The sequence below is a fragment of the Phocoena sinus genome, chromosome 1 (assembly GCF_008692025.1).
Source record: "Phocoena sinus isolate mPhoSin1 chromosome 1, mPhoSin1.pri, whole genome shotgun sequence".
NCBI lineage: Eukaryota > Metazoa > Chordata > Mammalia > Artiodactyla > Phocoenidae > Phocoena > Phocoena sinus.
Window position 1 is genome coordinate 130,119,475 of NC_045763.1, and position 14,769 is coordinate 130,134,243.

General features: G+C 37.6%; 1 protein-coding gene across 1 annotated transcript in view; it reads right to left on the bottom strand.

Moving 5' to 3' along the window:
- Window positions 1-14,769, bottom strand: part of SLC9C2 (solute carrier family 9 member C2 (putative)) — a 92,661-nt gene that overhangs the window by 10,154 nt on the left and 67,738 nt on the right. Inside the window, exons 21-23 of the mRNA XM_032636184.1 lie at window positions 4,691-4,789; window positions 2,402-2,569; window positions 1,217-1,348 (exon numbers count right to left, since the gene is read on the bottom strand). Of these exons, the coding sequence (XP_032492075.1) occupies window positions 1,217-1,348; window positions 2,402-2,569; window positions 4,691-4,789 (399 nt within the window). The remainder of the gene's footprint in view (window positions 1-1,216; window positions 1,349-2,401; window positions 2,570-4,690; window positions 4,790-14,769) is intronic.

A 14,769-nucleotide genomic window follows, 5' to 3' on the forward strand; every position in this document is an offset into this window, starting at 1 on the left:
AAACAGAATCACTTTGCTGTACACCTGAAACTAACAGAACACTGTAAATCAAATATACTTCAGTTTTTAAAAAAATCCATGTGCAGGTTTTTGTGTGGACATAAGTTTTGAACTCCTTTGGGTAAATATCAAAGAGAGTGATTGCTGGGTCATATGGCAAGAGTATGTTAGTTTTTTAAGAAACCGCCAAACTGTCTTCCAAAGTGGCTGTGTACCATTTCGCATTCTCACCAGCAATGAATGAGAGTTCCTGTCGCTCCATACCCTTGCCAGCATGTGGTGTTGTCAGTGTTCCAAATATTGGCCAATTAATAGGTTTGTAGTGGTATCACATTGTTGTTTTAATTTGCATTTCCCTGATGACACAGGATGTGGAGCATCTTTTCCTATGTTTATTTGCCATTTGTATATCTTCTTTGATAAGGTGTCTGTTATGATCTTTGGCCCATTTTTTAATCAGGCTGTTTTTTTCCCCTACTGTTGAGTTTTAAAAGCTCTTCGTATATTCTGGATAATAGTTCTTTATCTGATGTGTTTTTTGCAAATATTTTCTCCCAGTCTGTGGCTTCTCTTCTCATTCTCCTGAGACATGCTAATTTTTTAACCCAATATTTATATTCATATATATATATATATATATATATATATATATATATATATATATCTCACAATTCAATGAATATTGTTGAACTTCAGGTCTGTCACTTCTCCAGTTGCTGACTCATGATAGGGGCTCAAAAAATTACTAAATGGGATGTAAATATGGGGTTGTAAATTGTGCAGTCCAAGAACAGACTTGAACCACTACTTTTTGGAGAGAAAGTTCATAGATGAGGCTTAGTAAACTCAGTAAAAATTTGAAAAGGCAGGAGATTTATATTAACGTAGGTAGATAGAATAGACTATAATAAACACCAGACTGAATGCTCATGAACTCATTCTAATTAATGCTATGTTTGATTCTTGGGGATCTACCTATTTAAGATTTGCTGACTTTATTATTTTTAAGGGATGACTGCAGGTAGCCTGGGAAAATCAGCTGTCACAAGGGGACTGATGACCTATAGGAAGTCAGGATAAGCGAGTGATGAGGACTCTGAAATATTACTTTGAAAGATCAGACACACCTTCCTTTCTTTGTCTCCAAAATATGAAATGCATTTTGTAAAAAATACAGTAAATAAAATTTCATTCATATTTTAATCATGCAACTTACCTCATCAACGAGACTTGATTCAAAATACTGATAGGCAATACTGAGAGCAAGCTTCAGCCATATTTTATATTCCAGGGATGGCCAGAAGACATCAAAGCCTTCATATAAATCCTCCAGGGAGATAAAGCAAGCCTGAAATGACAAGGTATCAAACAGTATGCTTGATTTAAAACTAAATTACAAGACCATCAGAAAAAAAAAAATGCCTGTAGATTTCATCTTCACCTAACCTCCTAGAAAAAACTATCAACTCTAGTATAGTAATTATGACACTCTGCCGTTTAAGCATAAGATGATAGAAGGTACAGTCCAATTAAAGCTATAGACTTGAAAACAGGCCAGGAAATTTTATACCAATCAATAGGTAGGATAATCATGAACCCAAGATTAAGGAACTAAGCCACATAAACTCATCTATTTTTATTGTCACAGTAGGTCACGTTGGCTCATTCATAGTATTTGTTTCCAGCAAAGTGACAATCCAAATAAGGAAGACAACTCTTTCAGAACTCACTGAAGTTCATTTACCTGAAATTCAGTGAATTCAATTCAGCCTTGTGAATACATTCATGCCTTCTATCCTCTTCCAAAAATGAAATGGTATGAAACTGATAAGGCGACATTCCTTTCTGTTTGTCACACTCCTAAGACTCTGGACACTGCTCTGTTGCATCTATCAGTCCCAAAAGCTTGAAAATTTTTTGTAAGTGGGAACTTTCACTAATTTCAATTTGAATCACCCACAGCTAGTGCAATATCAGGCCATTTATTTGTTAAATAAACTTCTTATTTAGCAAGTGAAAAATGGAAGAAAGAGGGTTGAAACACAAGTATACTTTAAAAACACCACTCTTATTATGGTGGCCATTTATTGAGCATCTAAACGTGCCAGGCACTTTACATATATATTTTCCTTATCTTCATAACATCAAAAGTTAGATACTTTCTCTTTTAATAAAAAAAACTGGCATAGTCTCCTTGGTTAAAATGTCAGCCTCCAGATCCCATAGCTGATGTGAGACACTAAATTGGCCTCTCTCAGCTAGTCTACACCTGCTTCACAGTAGCTGGTTGGGTGACTAAATAAGATATCAGAACCCAGAGGAACAAAGATGCTGGCACTCCTTATTGACCTGAGGAAGAATTAACTACCAACTCACAATATATACTGAACCAGTTTCTTACCTGTAAAATAGTTTCACAGATGGCAGTATATTCAATTTCACACTTAAGCAGACAGTTCAACTCTCCAATTATGTCTCCACTAGTACAGTACTCTGTAAACCTGGTCGTGGACTCTCTATCAGCCCTTAGGCTCCTGTCTATTCCAAAGGTAGGAGGTGAACTCTGCAACTGCAAAGGGGAGAAAATTGTGCCAAGGGCAATATAAAATTAAAAGCCCTTGACCAAACCCCAGGAGCTCCCAGTTTTTCTTGCAATTACTACAATGGAAGGAAAAGATTCTTTATGAATCCTTTCAGGTTTAAAGGAGGAATTAGGCTTCACAAGAATCATGGTTTCTTTCACATTTCAACTCTCCAAGGCAAGATTGTTTCTAATCTTTAGCTTTACAGATGACCCCTATTTACCTCCCTTGTATAAAAATTCTACCAAAAGTAGTCATTGCAGTCTGCCACTAATGCCACTCTATTAGATATTAGCATAATATCTATTAGATATTCTTAGCATAATAGGCTAGTGTCTCAGGTGGAAAAAACTTCTGGTAGCATGGATGCATAAATCGGATATCATGAATTAATATGCCTCCAAACCAAGCTGTGATTTCAGTAGAAGCCTTGCTTCCCTGAAGATGCTTAAGAATAATTACCATGAGACATTAACAGGAAAAGGTTTTAGGATGAACACAGGATGGTTGGGTTACTTATGGAAAAGAACTGGTAGGTGTGGGTGGGGGTAAAGAAAGGTATCAGATTTCAGGAGGAAGATGTGGGAATCAACCAGAAGGATTACGCAACTTTCCAGAAAGTTTAGCTGTAAATATCAAAGAGGAAAGCTATTGTTCAAGACACAGGAAACAGAAAAAAGGTCACTGAAGGAGTTGCTATGAAAACTGTACCCTCTCCTAGTGATTATCATTCAAACTTTTAGAGGCATTCATGCTTCCAAAGGACTTGATATTTTTTTAATTTAATTTTGAATGCAGTTCAAATGCCTTTTGAGTAATCAAGAATGTCTCTGCTTTTTTGCAAACCAAGGAAAGGGGATAACATCTGTGGTAAGCAGAATTCTAAAGAAATCCTTCCAAGATTCCTGTCTCTTTGCTATTCAATCAAACATTTATCTATGAACTGCTGTGAAGGGATTTTGCAGATAGAATTCAGGATACTGCTAATCAGCTAAACTTAAAGAGATGATTCTGGATTATCCTGTTGGCCCAATGTAATCACATGAGCCCTCAAAAGTAGAAGGGGGAATAGTTGTCAAAGATTGGTGGCGGGTGGGGGGGAAATGAATTGATTTCTCTGTCCATCAGTTTTCCACCTTACATGAGGTTGATGTAAGGATTCAATGTCATAACATATTGCCATTCTCGACCATCCTTTTAAATGTCACAATTAGCCATCTTCATCTCTCCATCACCGCTAACATACTATATATTTAACTTAGGTATTTTGTCCATTGTCCCATCTCCTTCTATGCCTCTACTAGAAATTAAACTCTAAGAAGACAGCGATTTTTGTTTTTGTCGATTCTATGCCTAGAATGAGCAGTGCCTGCTGCATGATAGTAATGAAGTAAATATTTGTTGAATGAATGAGTGAATGGATGAATGGAAAGTGCCTGACACTTAAACTCTATACATGTGTCAGTTAGTATTTATTATAATAGTTTATTTCCATGATTAATTTTGGTATTTTTAAGGTCTGAAACACCCATTCCAAAAATAGAAAGCCAAATATATTATTTGCACTGTAATAAGGGTTTGTAACTGTCATCTAGGATCTAGGAATTATGTTGGTCATAGCTAGGGCTCACCCATGGATTCAGCTACTAGTATTCAGTTTCTAAAGGATTCTTGTCCCTATCATTCTACTGACACCAAAAGCCTCCTACTGGTTAAAAATTGTATGATTTTCATCCTATCTGTCCTCTGGGAGAATCTGATGTTGTGGTCTATTTCCTCATTCTTGACACTCATTTCCTTTAGGTGAGTAACCCAACCACTCCAAGTATTGGGTTCCTTATCTGAACGTCGAAAAGACTGTTCCTCCCAGGACTGTTGTGAGGAATAAATAATAATTATGAAAGCATTTTGTAAGATGGGAAGCACCTTTCGGATGGTGGGTATTATAATTATCTCTCAGCTGTAGTGTTCACTCTGAACAGAAATGGTTTCATCTGGAAAACAAATTATGTTAAAAATTTCAAAATATCTTAGTTCCTAAATTTCTCCTTATGTGATAATTACGTATTTCAAAATACATTTTCAGTAAATAATAAATAGTCCCTTACGATCGCCATTCCTGAAATAATTAAGTAGATTCCTTGTGGCATTTCACCTTCTTTACAAATGACATCTCCATAGTCAAAATAGGCAAGTTTGGCTCTTTCCTGAAAGAAAAAAAAAAAGAAGAAGAAAAGAAAAGGAAAGAAAAAGAGAATTAACACAAATCTTTACAGTCTACTTCTCTAAATAGAAATAAATTTTAAAGCATAAAAACAAACTATATTCTCTGGTTTCTTAATGAATTACAACATTTTTGCATACCTCATTAACTTTTAGGTAAAAAAGGGACAAGCAAGCAAATTGTAGACTTTTGCTTAGGACCTAGCAGAGTGGTAGAAACACCCAATAAATGCTAGGTTGGATAACGGTTACAATAAAGTGTAATAATTCTGATCAGGAGACAGGGGCAAGGCACTCTGGGAAAAAAATTCAGAAAGGTCACAGGACCCTGTCTTGGGTGTCCAGGGGAGACTACACAGAGGAAGGAACAGCTAAGCTGAGACCTGAAGGAAGAGTAACAGATAGCCAGGATACGGTGAGTTGACGACCATTTACAGCAGAGGATTCAGTTTAAGCAAAGACCCAGAAGTAAACAGAATAACTGCACTGGGGGTAACCACAGAAGATTCAATACATCTCAGGCAGGCAAGGAGGGGTGGAGACCAGGGCTGAGTTATCCATTAGGCATCAATAGGCACAGTGTCCAGGGTTCACAATACTTTTCGGGATTTACAACAATGTTTTAGTTTCTTTTAAAATCAGAAGAAAATAAAAGAACTTTTAGGTAGAGTAAAATGTCTTAATACTAAAACATCTAATACTAATATATTCATCTTTATACTAACACGATCATAAAGTATAATTTTTTTGGTGCTTTTTTACGGAGGAAAAGGCAGAAGTGCCTGGGGCCCAGGAAAGTCATATTGCAGCCCAGGTGGAGGCAGGACCGGAGAGGTGAGCCAAAGCCAGGTCTCCAAGGGGCTCACAGGCACGGTAAAAAGTCTGGGCTTTTCCCAAAACCAGGGGGTAGCCACTAAAAGGTTTATAACAGGAGAATTATGGTGACAGATTTGCATTTTACAAAGCTGTGTGGGAAACATACTTTTAAGTCATTCATACTAGTTATCTGGAAGTGTGGGGTGGGGAGTGAACGGTTTCCACTTTTTGCTTCTGATTTATTTTACAGTGTAGAAATAAACATGCATGACTTCACAATATTTTTTTTAAAAGCTCACCTAAAGCCAATTATCCCCCTTATGTATTATTCAGACCTTGTTTTTTCTTTTTTTTTTTTTGGCAGGTGCCATTTTTTTTTTTTAATACAGCAAGTTTTCATTAGTTATCTTTTTTTTTAACATCTTTATTGCAGTATATTTGCTTTAGAGTGTTGTGTTAGATTCTGCTGTATAAAAAAGGGAATCAGTAATATACATACATATATCCCCATATCCCCTCCCTCTTGCGTCTCCCTCCCACCCTCCTTATCCCACCCCTCTAGGTGGTCACAAAGCACTGAGCTGATCTCCCCGTGCGATGCAGCTGCTTCCCACTAGCTATCATTTCACATTTGGTAGTGTATATATGTCAATGCTACTCTTTCACTTCATCCCATCTTACCCTACCCCCTCCCCCTGTCCTCAGGTCCATTCTTTATGTCTGTGTCTTTATTCCTGTCCTGCCCCTAGGTTCATGAGAACCATTTTTTTTTTAGATTCCATATATATGTGTTAGCATATGGTATTTGTTATTCTCTTTCTGACTTACTTCACTCTGTATGACAGACTCTAGGTGCATCCACCTCACTACAAATAACTCAACTTCATTTCTTTTTATGGCTGAGTAATATTCCATTGTATATATGTGCCACATCTTCTTTATCCATTCAACTGTCGATGGACACTTAGGTTCCTTCCATGTCCTGGCTAATGTAAATAGTGCTGCAATGAACACTGTGGTACATGACCCGTTTTTTTTAAATTTATTTATTAACATCTTTATTGGAGCATAATTGCTTTACAATGGTGTGTTAGTTTCTGCTGTTATAACAAAGTGAATCAGCTATACATATATGTATATCGCCATATCTCCTCGCTCTTGCGTCTTCTTCCTACCCTCCCTATCCCACCCATCTAGGTGGCATGACCCTTTATAATTATGGTTTTCTCAGGGTATATGCCCAGCAGTGGGATTTCTGGGTCATATGGTAGTTCTATTTTTAGTTTTTTAAGGAACCTCCACATTGTTTTCCACAGTGGCTGTATCAATTTACATTCCCACCAACAGTGCAAGAGGGTTCCCTTTTCTCTACACCCTCTTCAGAATTTACTGTTTGTAGATTTTTTGATGATGGCCATTCTGACCAGTGGGAGGTGATACCTCACTGTAGTTTTGATTTGCATTTCTCTAATGATTACCGATGTCAAGCATCTTTTCATCTGTTTATTGGCAATCTGTATATCTTCTTTGGAGAAATGTCTATTTAGGTCTTCTGACCATTTTTGGATTGGGTTGCTTGCTTTTTTGATATTGAGCTGCTTTGTCAGCTCAATCCTTTGTCAGTTGCTTCATTTGCAAATATTTTCTCCCATTCTGAGGGTTGTCTTTTCGCCTTGTTTACAGTTTGTTTGCTGTGCAAAAGCTTTGAAGTTTCCTTAGGCCCAATTTGTTTATTTTTGTTTTTATTTCCATTTCTCTAGGAGGTGGGTCAAAAAGAATCTTGCTGTGATTTATGTCATAGAGTTCCGCCTATGTTTCCCTCTAAGAGTTTTATAGTGTCTGGCCTTTCCTTTAGTTCTTTAATCCATTTTGAGTTTAATTTTGTGTATGGTGTTAGGAAGTGTTCTAATTTCATTCTTTTACATGTAGCTGTCCAGTTTTCCCAGCACCACTTACTGAACAGGCTTTCTTTTCTCCATTGTATACTCTTACCTCCTTTATGAAAGATAACGTGACCATATATGCGTGGGTTTATTTCTAGGCTTCTTCCTGTTCCATTGATCTATATTTCTGTTTTTGTGCCAGTACCATACTGTCTTGATTACTGTGGCTTTGTAGTATAGTGTGAAGTCAGGGAGCCTGATTCCTCCAGCTCCGTTTTTCTTTCTCAAGACTGCTTTGACCATTCAGGGTCTTTTGCATTTCCATACAAATTGTGCAATTTTTTGCTCTAGTTCTGTGAAAAATGCAATTGGTAGTTTGATAGGATTGCATTGAATCTGTAGATTGCTTTGGGTAGTACAGTCATTTTCACAATGTTGATTCTTACAATCCAAGAACATAGTATATCTCTCCATCTGTTTGCATCATCTTTAATTTCCCTCATCAGTGTCTTATAGTTTTCTGCATATAGGTCTTTTGTCTCCTTAGGTAGGTTATTCTTAGGTATTTTATTCTTTTAGTTGCAATGGTAAATGGGAGTGTTTCCTTAATTTCTCTTTCAGATTTTTCATCGTTAGTGTTTAGGAATGCAAGAGATTTCAGTGCATTAATTTTGTACCTGCTACTCTACCAAATTCATTGATTAGCTCTAGTAGTTTTCTGGTAGCATCTTTAGGATTCTCTATGTGTAGTATCATGTCATCTGCAAACAGTGACAGTTTTACTTCTTCTTTTCTTATTTGAATTCCTTTTATTTCTTTTTCTTCTCTGATTGCCATAGCTAAAACTTCCAAACTATGTTGAATAATAGTCGTGAGAGTGAGCAACCATGTCTTGCTCCTGATCTTAGAGAAAATGGCTTCTGTTTTTCACCATTGAGAGTGATGTTGGCTGTGGGTTCGTCATATATGCCTTTACTATGTTCAGGTAGGTTCCCTCTATGCCTACTTTCTGGAGAGTTTTTACCATAAATGGGTGCTGAATTTTGTTGAAAGCTTTTTCTGCATCTATTGAGATTATCATATGATTTTTATTCAATTTGTTAATATGGTGTATCACATTGATTGATTTGCATATATTAAAGAATCCTTGCATCCCTGGGATAAACCCCACTTGATCATGGTGTATGATCCTTTTAATGTGCTGTTGGATTCTGTTTGCTAGTATTTTGTTGAGGATTTTTGGATCAATGTTCATCAGTGATACTGGCCTGTAGTTTTCTTTTTTTGTAACACCTCTGTCTGGTTTTGGTATCAGGGTGATGGTGGCCTCATAGAATGAGTTTGTGAGTGTTCATCCCTCTGCTCTACTTTGGAATAGTTTCAAAAGGATAGGTGTCAGCTCTTCTCTAAATGTTTGATAGAATTCACCTGTGAAGCCATCTGGTCCTGGGCTTTTGTTTGTGGGAAGATTTTTAATCACAGTTTCAATTTCAGTGAAATTGAAATTTCAATTGAAAATTCAATTTCAGTGTGACTGGTCTGTTTATATTTCCTATTTCTTCCTGGTTCAGTCTCAGAAGGTTGTGCTTTACTAAGAATTTGTCTATTTCTTTCACGTTGTCCATTTTATTGGCATATTGTTGCTTGTAGCAATCTCTCATGATCCTTCATATTTCTGCAGTGCAGTTGTTACTTCTCATTTTTCATTTCTAATTCTGTTGATTAGAGTCTTCTCCCTTTTTTTCTTGATGAGTCTGACTAATGGTTTATCAATTTTGTTTACCTTCTCAGACAACCAGCTTTTAGTTTTGTTGATCTTTTCTATTGCTTCCTTCATTTCTTTTTCATTTATATCTGATCTGATCTTTATGATTTCTTTCCTTCTGCTAACTTTGGGGTTTTTTTGTTGTTCTTCTTTCTCTAATTACTTTAGGTGTAAGGTTAGGTTGTTTATTTGAGATGTTTCTTGTTTCTTGAGGTAGGATTGTGTTTCTAGAAACTTCCCTCTTAGAACTGCTTTTGCTGCCTCCCATAGGTTTCGGGTCATCGTGTTTTCATTGTCATATATTTCTAGGTATTTTTTTATTTCTTCTTTGATTTCCTCAGTGATCTCTTGGTTATTTAGTAGCATATTATTTAGCATCCATGCGTTTGTATTTTTTACAGTTTTTTTTCCTGTAATTGACATCTAGTCTCATAGTGTTGTGGTCAGAAAAGATACTTGATACGATTTCAATTTTCTTAAATTTACCAAGCCTTTATTTGTGACCCAAGATATGGTCTATCCTGGAGAATGTTCCATGGGCATTTGAGAAGAAAGTGTATTCTGTTGTTTTCCAATGGAATGTCCTATAAATATCAATTAAGTCCATCTTGTTTAATGTCTCATTTAAAGCTTGTGTTTTCTTATTTATTTTCATTTTGGATGATCTGTCCATTGGTGAAAGTGGGGTGTGAAAGTCCCCTACCATTATTGTGTTACTGCTGATTTCCCCTTTTATGGCTGTTAGCATTTGCCTTATGTATTGAGATGCTCCTATGTTGGGTGCATAAATATTTACAATTGTTATATCTTCTTCTTGGATCGATTCCTTGATCATTATGTAGTGTCCTTCTTTTTCTCTTGTAATAGTCTTTATTTTAAAGTCTATTTTGTCTGATTTGAGTATTGCCACTCCAGCTTTCTTTTGATTTCCATTTGCATGGACTATCTTTTTCCATCCCCTCACTTTCAGTCTGTATGTGTCCCTAGGTCTGAAGTGGGTTTCTTGTAGATGGCATATACATGGGTCTTGTTTTTGTATCCATTCAGCAAGCCTGTGTCTTTTGGTTGGAGCATTTAATCCATTCACATTTAAGGTAATTATCAATATGTATGTTCCTATGACCATTTTCTTAGTTGTTTTGGGTTTGTTTTTGTAGGTCCTTTTCTTCTCTTGTGTTTCGCACTTAAAGAAGTTCCTTTAGCATTTGTTGTAGAATTGGTTTGGTGGTGCTGAATTCTCTTAGCTTTTGCTTGTCTGTAAAGCTTTTGATTTCTCCATCAAATCTGAATGAGATCCTTGCCGGGTAGAGTAATCTTGGTTGTAGGTTCTTCCCTTTCATCACTTTAAATATATCATGCCACTCCCTTCTCACTTGTATTGTTTCTGCTGAGAAATCAGCTGTTAACCTTATGGGAGTTCCCTTGTATGTTATTTGTTGTTCTTCCCTCGTGGCTCTTAATAATTTTGCTTTGCCTTTAATTTTTGTCAATTTGATTACTATGTGTCTCAGCGTGTTTCTCCTTGGGTTTATCCTGCCTGGGACTCTCTGCACTTCCTGTACTTGGGTGCCTATTTCCTTTCCCATGTTCAGGAAGTTTTCGACCATAATCTCTTCAAATATTTTCTCAGGTCCTTTCTCTCTACTCCTTCTGGGACCCCTATAATGCAAATGTTGGTGCGTTTAATGTTGTGCCAGAGGTCTCTTAGGCTGTCTTCATTTCTTTTCATTGTTTTTTCTTTATTCTGTTCTGTGGCAGTGAATTCCACCATTCTGTCTTCCAGGTCAGTTATCCATCCTTCTGCCTCAGTTATTCTGCTATTGATTCCTTCTAGTGTATTTTTCATTTCAGTTATTGTATTGTTCATCTCTGTTTGTTTGTTCTTTAATTCTTCTAGGTGTTTGTTCTCTAATTCTTCTAGGTCTCTGTTAAACATTTCTTGCATCTTCTCGATCTTTGCCTCCATTCTTTTTCCGAGGTCCTGGATCATCTTTACTATCATTATTCTGAATTCTTTTTCTGGAAGGTTGCCTATCTCCACTCCATTTAGTTGTTTTTCTGGGGTTTTATCTTGTTCCTTCATCTGGTACATAGTCCTCTGCCTTTTCATTTTGTTTATCTTACTGTGAATGTGGTTTTTGTTCCACAGGCTGCAGGATTGTAGTTCTTCTTGCTTCTGCTGTCTTCCCTCTGGTGGATGAGGCTACCTAAGAGGCTTGTGCAAGCTTCCTGATGGGAGGGACTGGTGGTGGGTAGAGCTGGGTGTTGTTCTTGTGGGCAGAGCTCCGCAAAACTTTAATCCACTTGTCTACGGATGGGTGGGGCTGAGTTCCCTCCCTGTTGGTTGTTTGGCCTGATGCAACCCAACACTGGAGCCTACAGACTCTTTGGTGGGGCTAATGGCAGACTCTGGGAGGGCTCACGCCAAGGAGTACATCCCAGAACTTCTGCTGTCAGTGTCCTTGTCCCAGCGGTGTGCCACACCCATCCCCCCGCCTCTGCAGGACACCCTCCAGCACTAGCAGGTAGGTCTGGTTCAGTCTCCTATGGGGTCACTGCTGTTTCCCCCAGGTCCTAATGTGCACACTACTTTGTGTGTGCCCTTCAAGAGTGGAGTCTCTGTTTCCTCCAGTCCCGTCGAAGTCCTGCAGTCAAATCCTGCTAGTCTTCAAAGCCTGATTCTCTAGGAATTCCTCCTCCCATTGCCGGCCCCCCAGGTTGGGAAGCCTGATGTGGGGCTCAGAACCTTCACTCCAGTGGGTGGACTTCTGTGGTATAATTGTTCTCCAGTTTGTGAGTCACCCACCCAGCTGTTATGGGATTTGATTTTATTGTGATTGTACACCTCCTACCGTCTCATTGCAGCTTCTCCTTTGTCTTTGATGTGGGGCACATTTTTTGGTGAGTTCCAGTGTCTTCTTGTCAACGATTGTTCAGCAGTTAGTTGTGATTCCGATGCTCTTACAGGAGGGAGTGAGTGCACATCCTTCTAGTCTGCCATCTTGAACCAATCTCCCAGGTGCCATTCTGAAATCCTCCCTCTAGCTCTTTCAGACCTTTTTTTTTCAACTTTTGTCTTCAGGCTTATCTTCGTACACTATTACCTTTTTAATTAACCACACCAGTTCGAGGGTGAAAGAAGGGAGGAGTAGTGAAAATTAACTATTGTTGCTGTGATGGAGACCAAGACTGAAATCAATGTCTACAATGAGGGGTGTTTGTTTTATTTATTACAGGAATTTTAGTTATCCATGCAATCCCTGGGCTGTTCCTAATGAGAATAATGCCCATGTGCTCCCAATTCATCACATTTTTCTTTATCCTAGTGAAATCTGATTTAAATGGCTATTAAGAACCAACATATTAAGGAAAAGGGCCACTTAAAGAGTGAGCCGTATCTGTAAGTGGGTGGAGAGGGTCCGGCAGCTTTGCACTGGCATGGCAGGTTAAGGAGGAGAAGAAGGTTGTGCCCTGGATATATAGTCACCTCAGGTGTATGGAAACCATTAATTTCTGGAGTTCTCTCTCATTGTTTTTCCCATCCCTCCCCCATTCACTGCAGGATGGTCCATTAATTATACTTGTGAAAGTATTACCTATAAAGAACCCCAAATTCAAATTTTATTTTCAAGTTGGATATTTTAAAAAACTGAACAGGATGCAGATTGTAATAAACACCCTTTAGATACCTTCTTTCCAGTCCAGGCCCATCCCTCACCTCCCACCCTCATTTATTTGAGGTCTGTTTTCCAAACTACCCCCAATGGCCCCTGCCCATCAGGTTTCCTCCCCCTCACAGCCACACTTGTACTTCCCAAAGCTGGAGATCTGGTTCAAGCTTAAGCCAGTTGGATTTCTCCCTTAAGAATTTGAACTGAGGGACAAAAAGCCTGGGAGTTGAGAACTGAGTCATCATAGCCAAGTGCTACAGGAAGGGTCCACAAATTCCTACCACTGATACTCCAGAGCTGGCCTGATTCTCACCCTGCTCAAGGTTAGTCAACTGTTTCTTAGCTTCTGTATACCACCACGATATATTTTCAGTAAGCTTCCCTTTTGCTTAAACTAGTTCAAGTAGGGTTTTGTTACTTTCAACCAAAGAAGTCTTAATTTAACTAAATACAAAATCAATTTCAAAAGAAAAATTCAAATATTTCTGGCATGAAGAAAACACTAGTATGGCCTAAATGAAATCAGATATTCAAAGCTCAGTAGAAACTCCACGAGGATCACTGTCTTTCTAGAAAACAAGGAAAATGTCCCCTCGTTATGAATAAACAGATGACATAAATCTCCATGACTAGACAACAAGGTACAGTACAACCAAATTTGTAGTAAAGCAAGTACTGTTCTTCATCACAGAGTTTTCCTGATTCCAAAAATCTAACAGGTTTTAACAAGTTGACAAAAAAGTTATTATCCCTATAATTCATATAATAGCCACAAACTGGTGGTCCGTGAGTCACACCCAATCCACAGATATATTTTGTTTGGCTTGCACTGTATTTTTAAAATTCTGAACGTGTTACCAAGTTTTAAAATTTTGGAATTTTCACCTAAAAATTCAGATTTACGGATCCTCTTTTTAAAAAAACTGACCTCTACATTATTAAATCTAATAGCCAATTTTCAGTCTTCATCTTATTTGATCTCTCAGCCTCATTTGACATAGTTAATCACTTTCTCCTTGAAATATTTTCTTCACTTGGCTCTGGGACACCATTCTTTTTTATTTTCCTCCTATGTGATAGATAACTCAATTCTTTTTTTCCCAGTTTTATTGAGATATAATTGACGTACAGCACTATATAAGTTTAAGGTGTACAGCATAATGACTTGACATACACATATTGCAAAATGATTACCACAATAAGTTTAGTTAAGATACATCACCTCATATAGTTACAAAAAATTTTTTTCCTTGTGATAAGCACTTTAAGAATCTACTCTCTTAGCAGCTTTCAAACATATATAAATATATAACTATAGTCATCATGTTGTATACCCAGTATTTACCTTATAACTTGGAAGTTTGTACCCTTTGACCCACTTCTTCAATTCACCCAGCTTCCTCTCCCCACCTCTGGTAAACATCAATCTGATCACTTTTTCTATCCTCAATTCTTTTTGCTAATTCTTCCTCATCTCCCCACCTCTAAATGTTGGATAGCTCAAGACTCGATCCTTGAATGTCTGTAATAATTCCTCAAATTATCAAGTTTCAAGACCTTAAATATCAGCTCTATGCTGACAACTCTGAAATGTCTTTCCCCAGTTTGGCCTCCCACCTGCCTTCCGGTCATGTATCTAACTGCCTACTTAGCAGTTCCACTTGGATGTCTAATAGCTTGCTCAAATTTAACCTCTTCAGAAGCAAATTCTTGTCCCTCCCCATAAATCTTCTCTTCCCCATCCAAGTAAATGGTTACTCTATTTTCAGACTATTTTCTAATTTCAGACTAAAATCCTAGAAGTCATTCCTTCTCTCTAACACTCACTC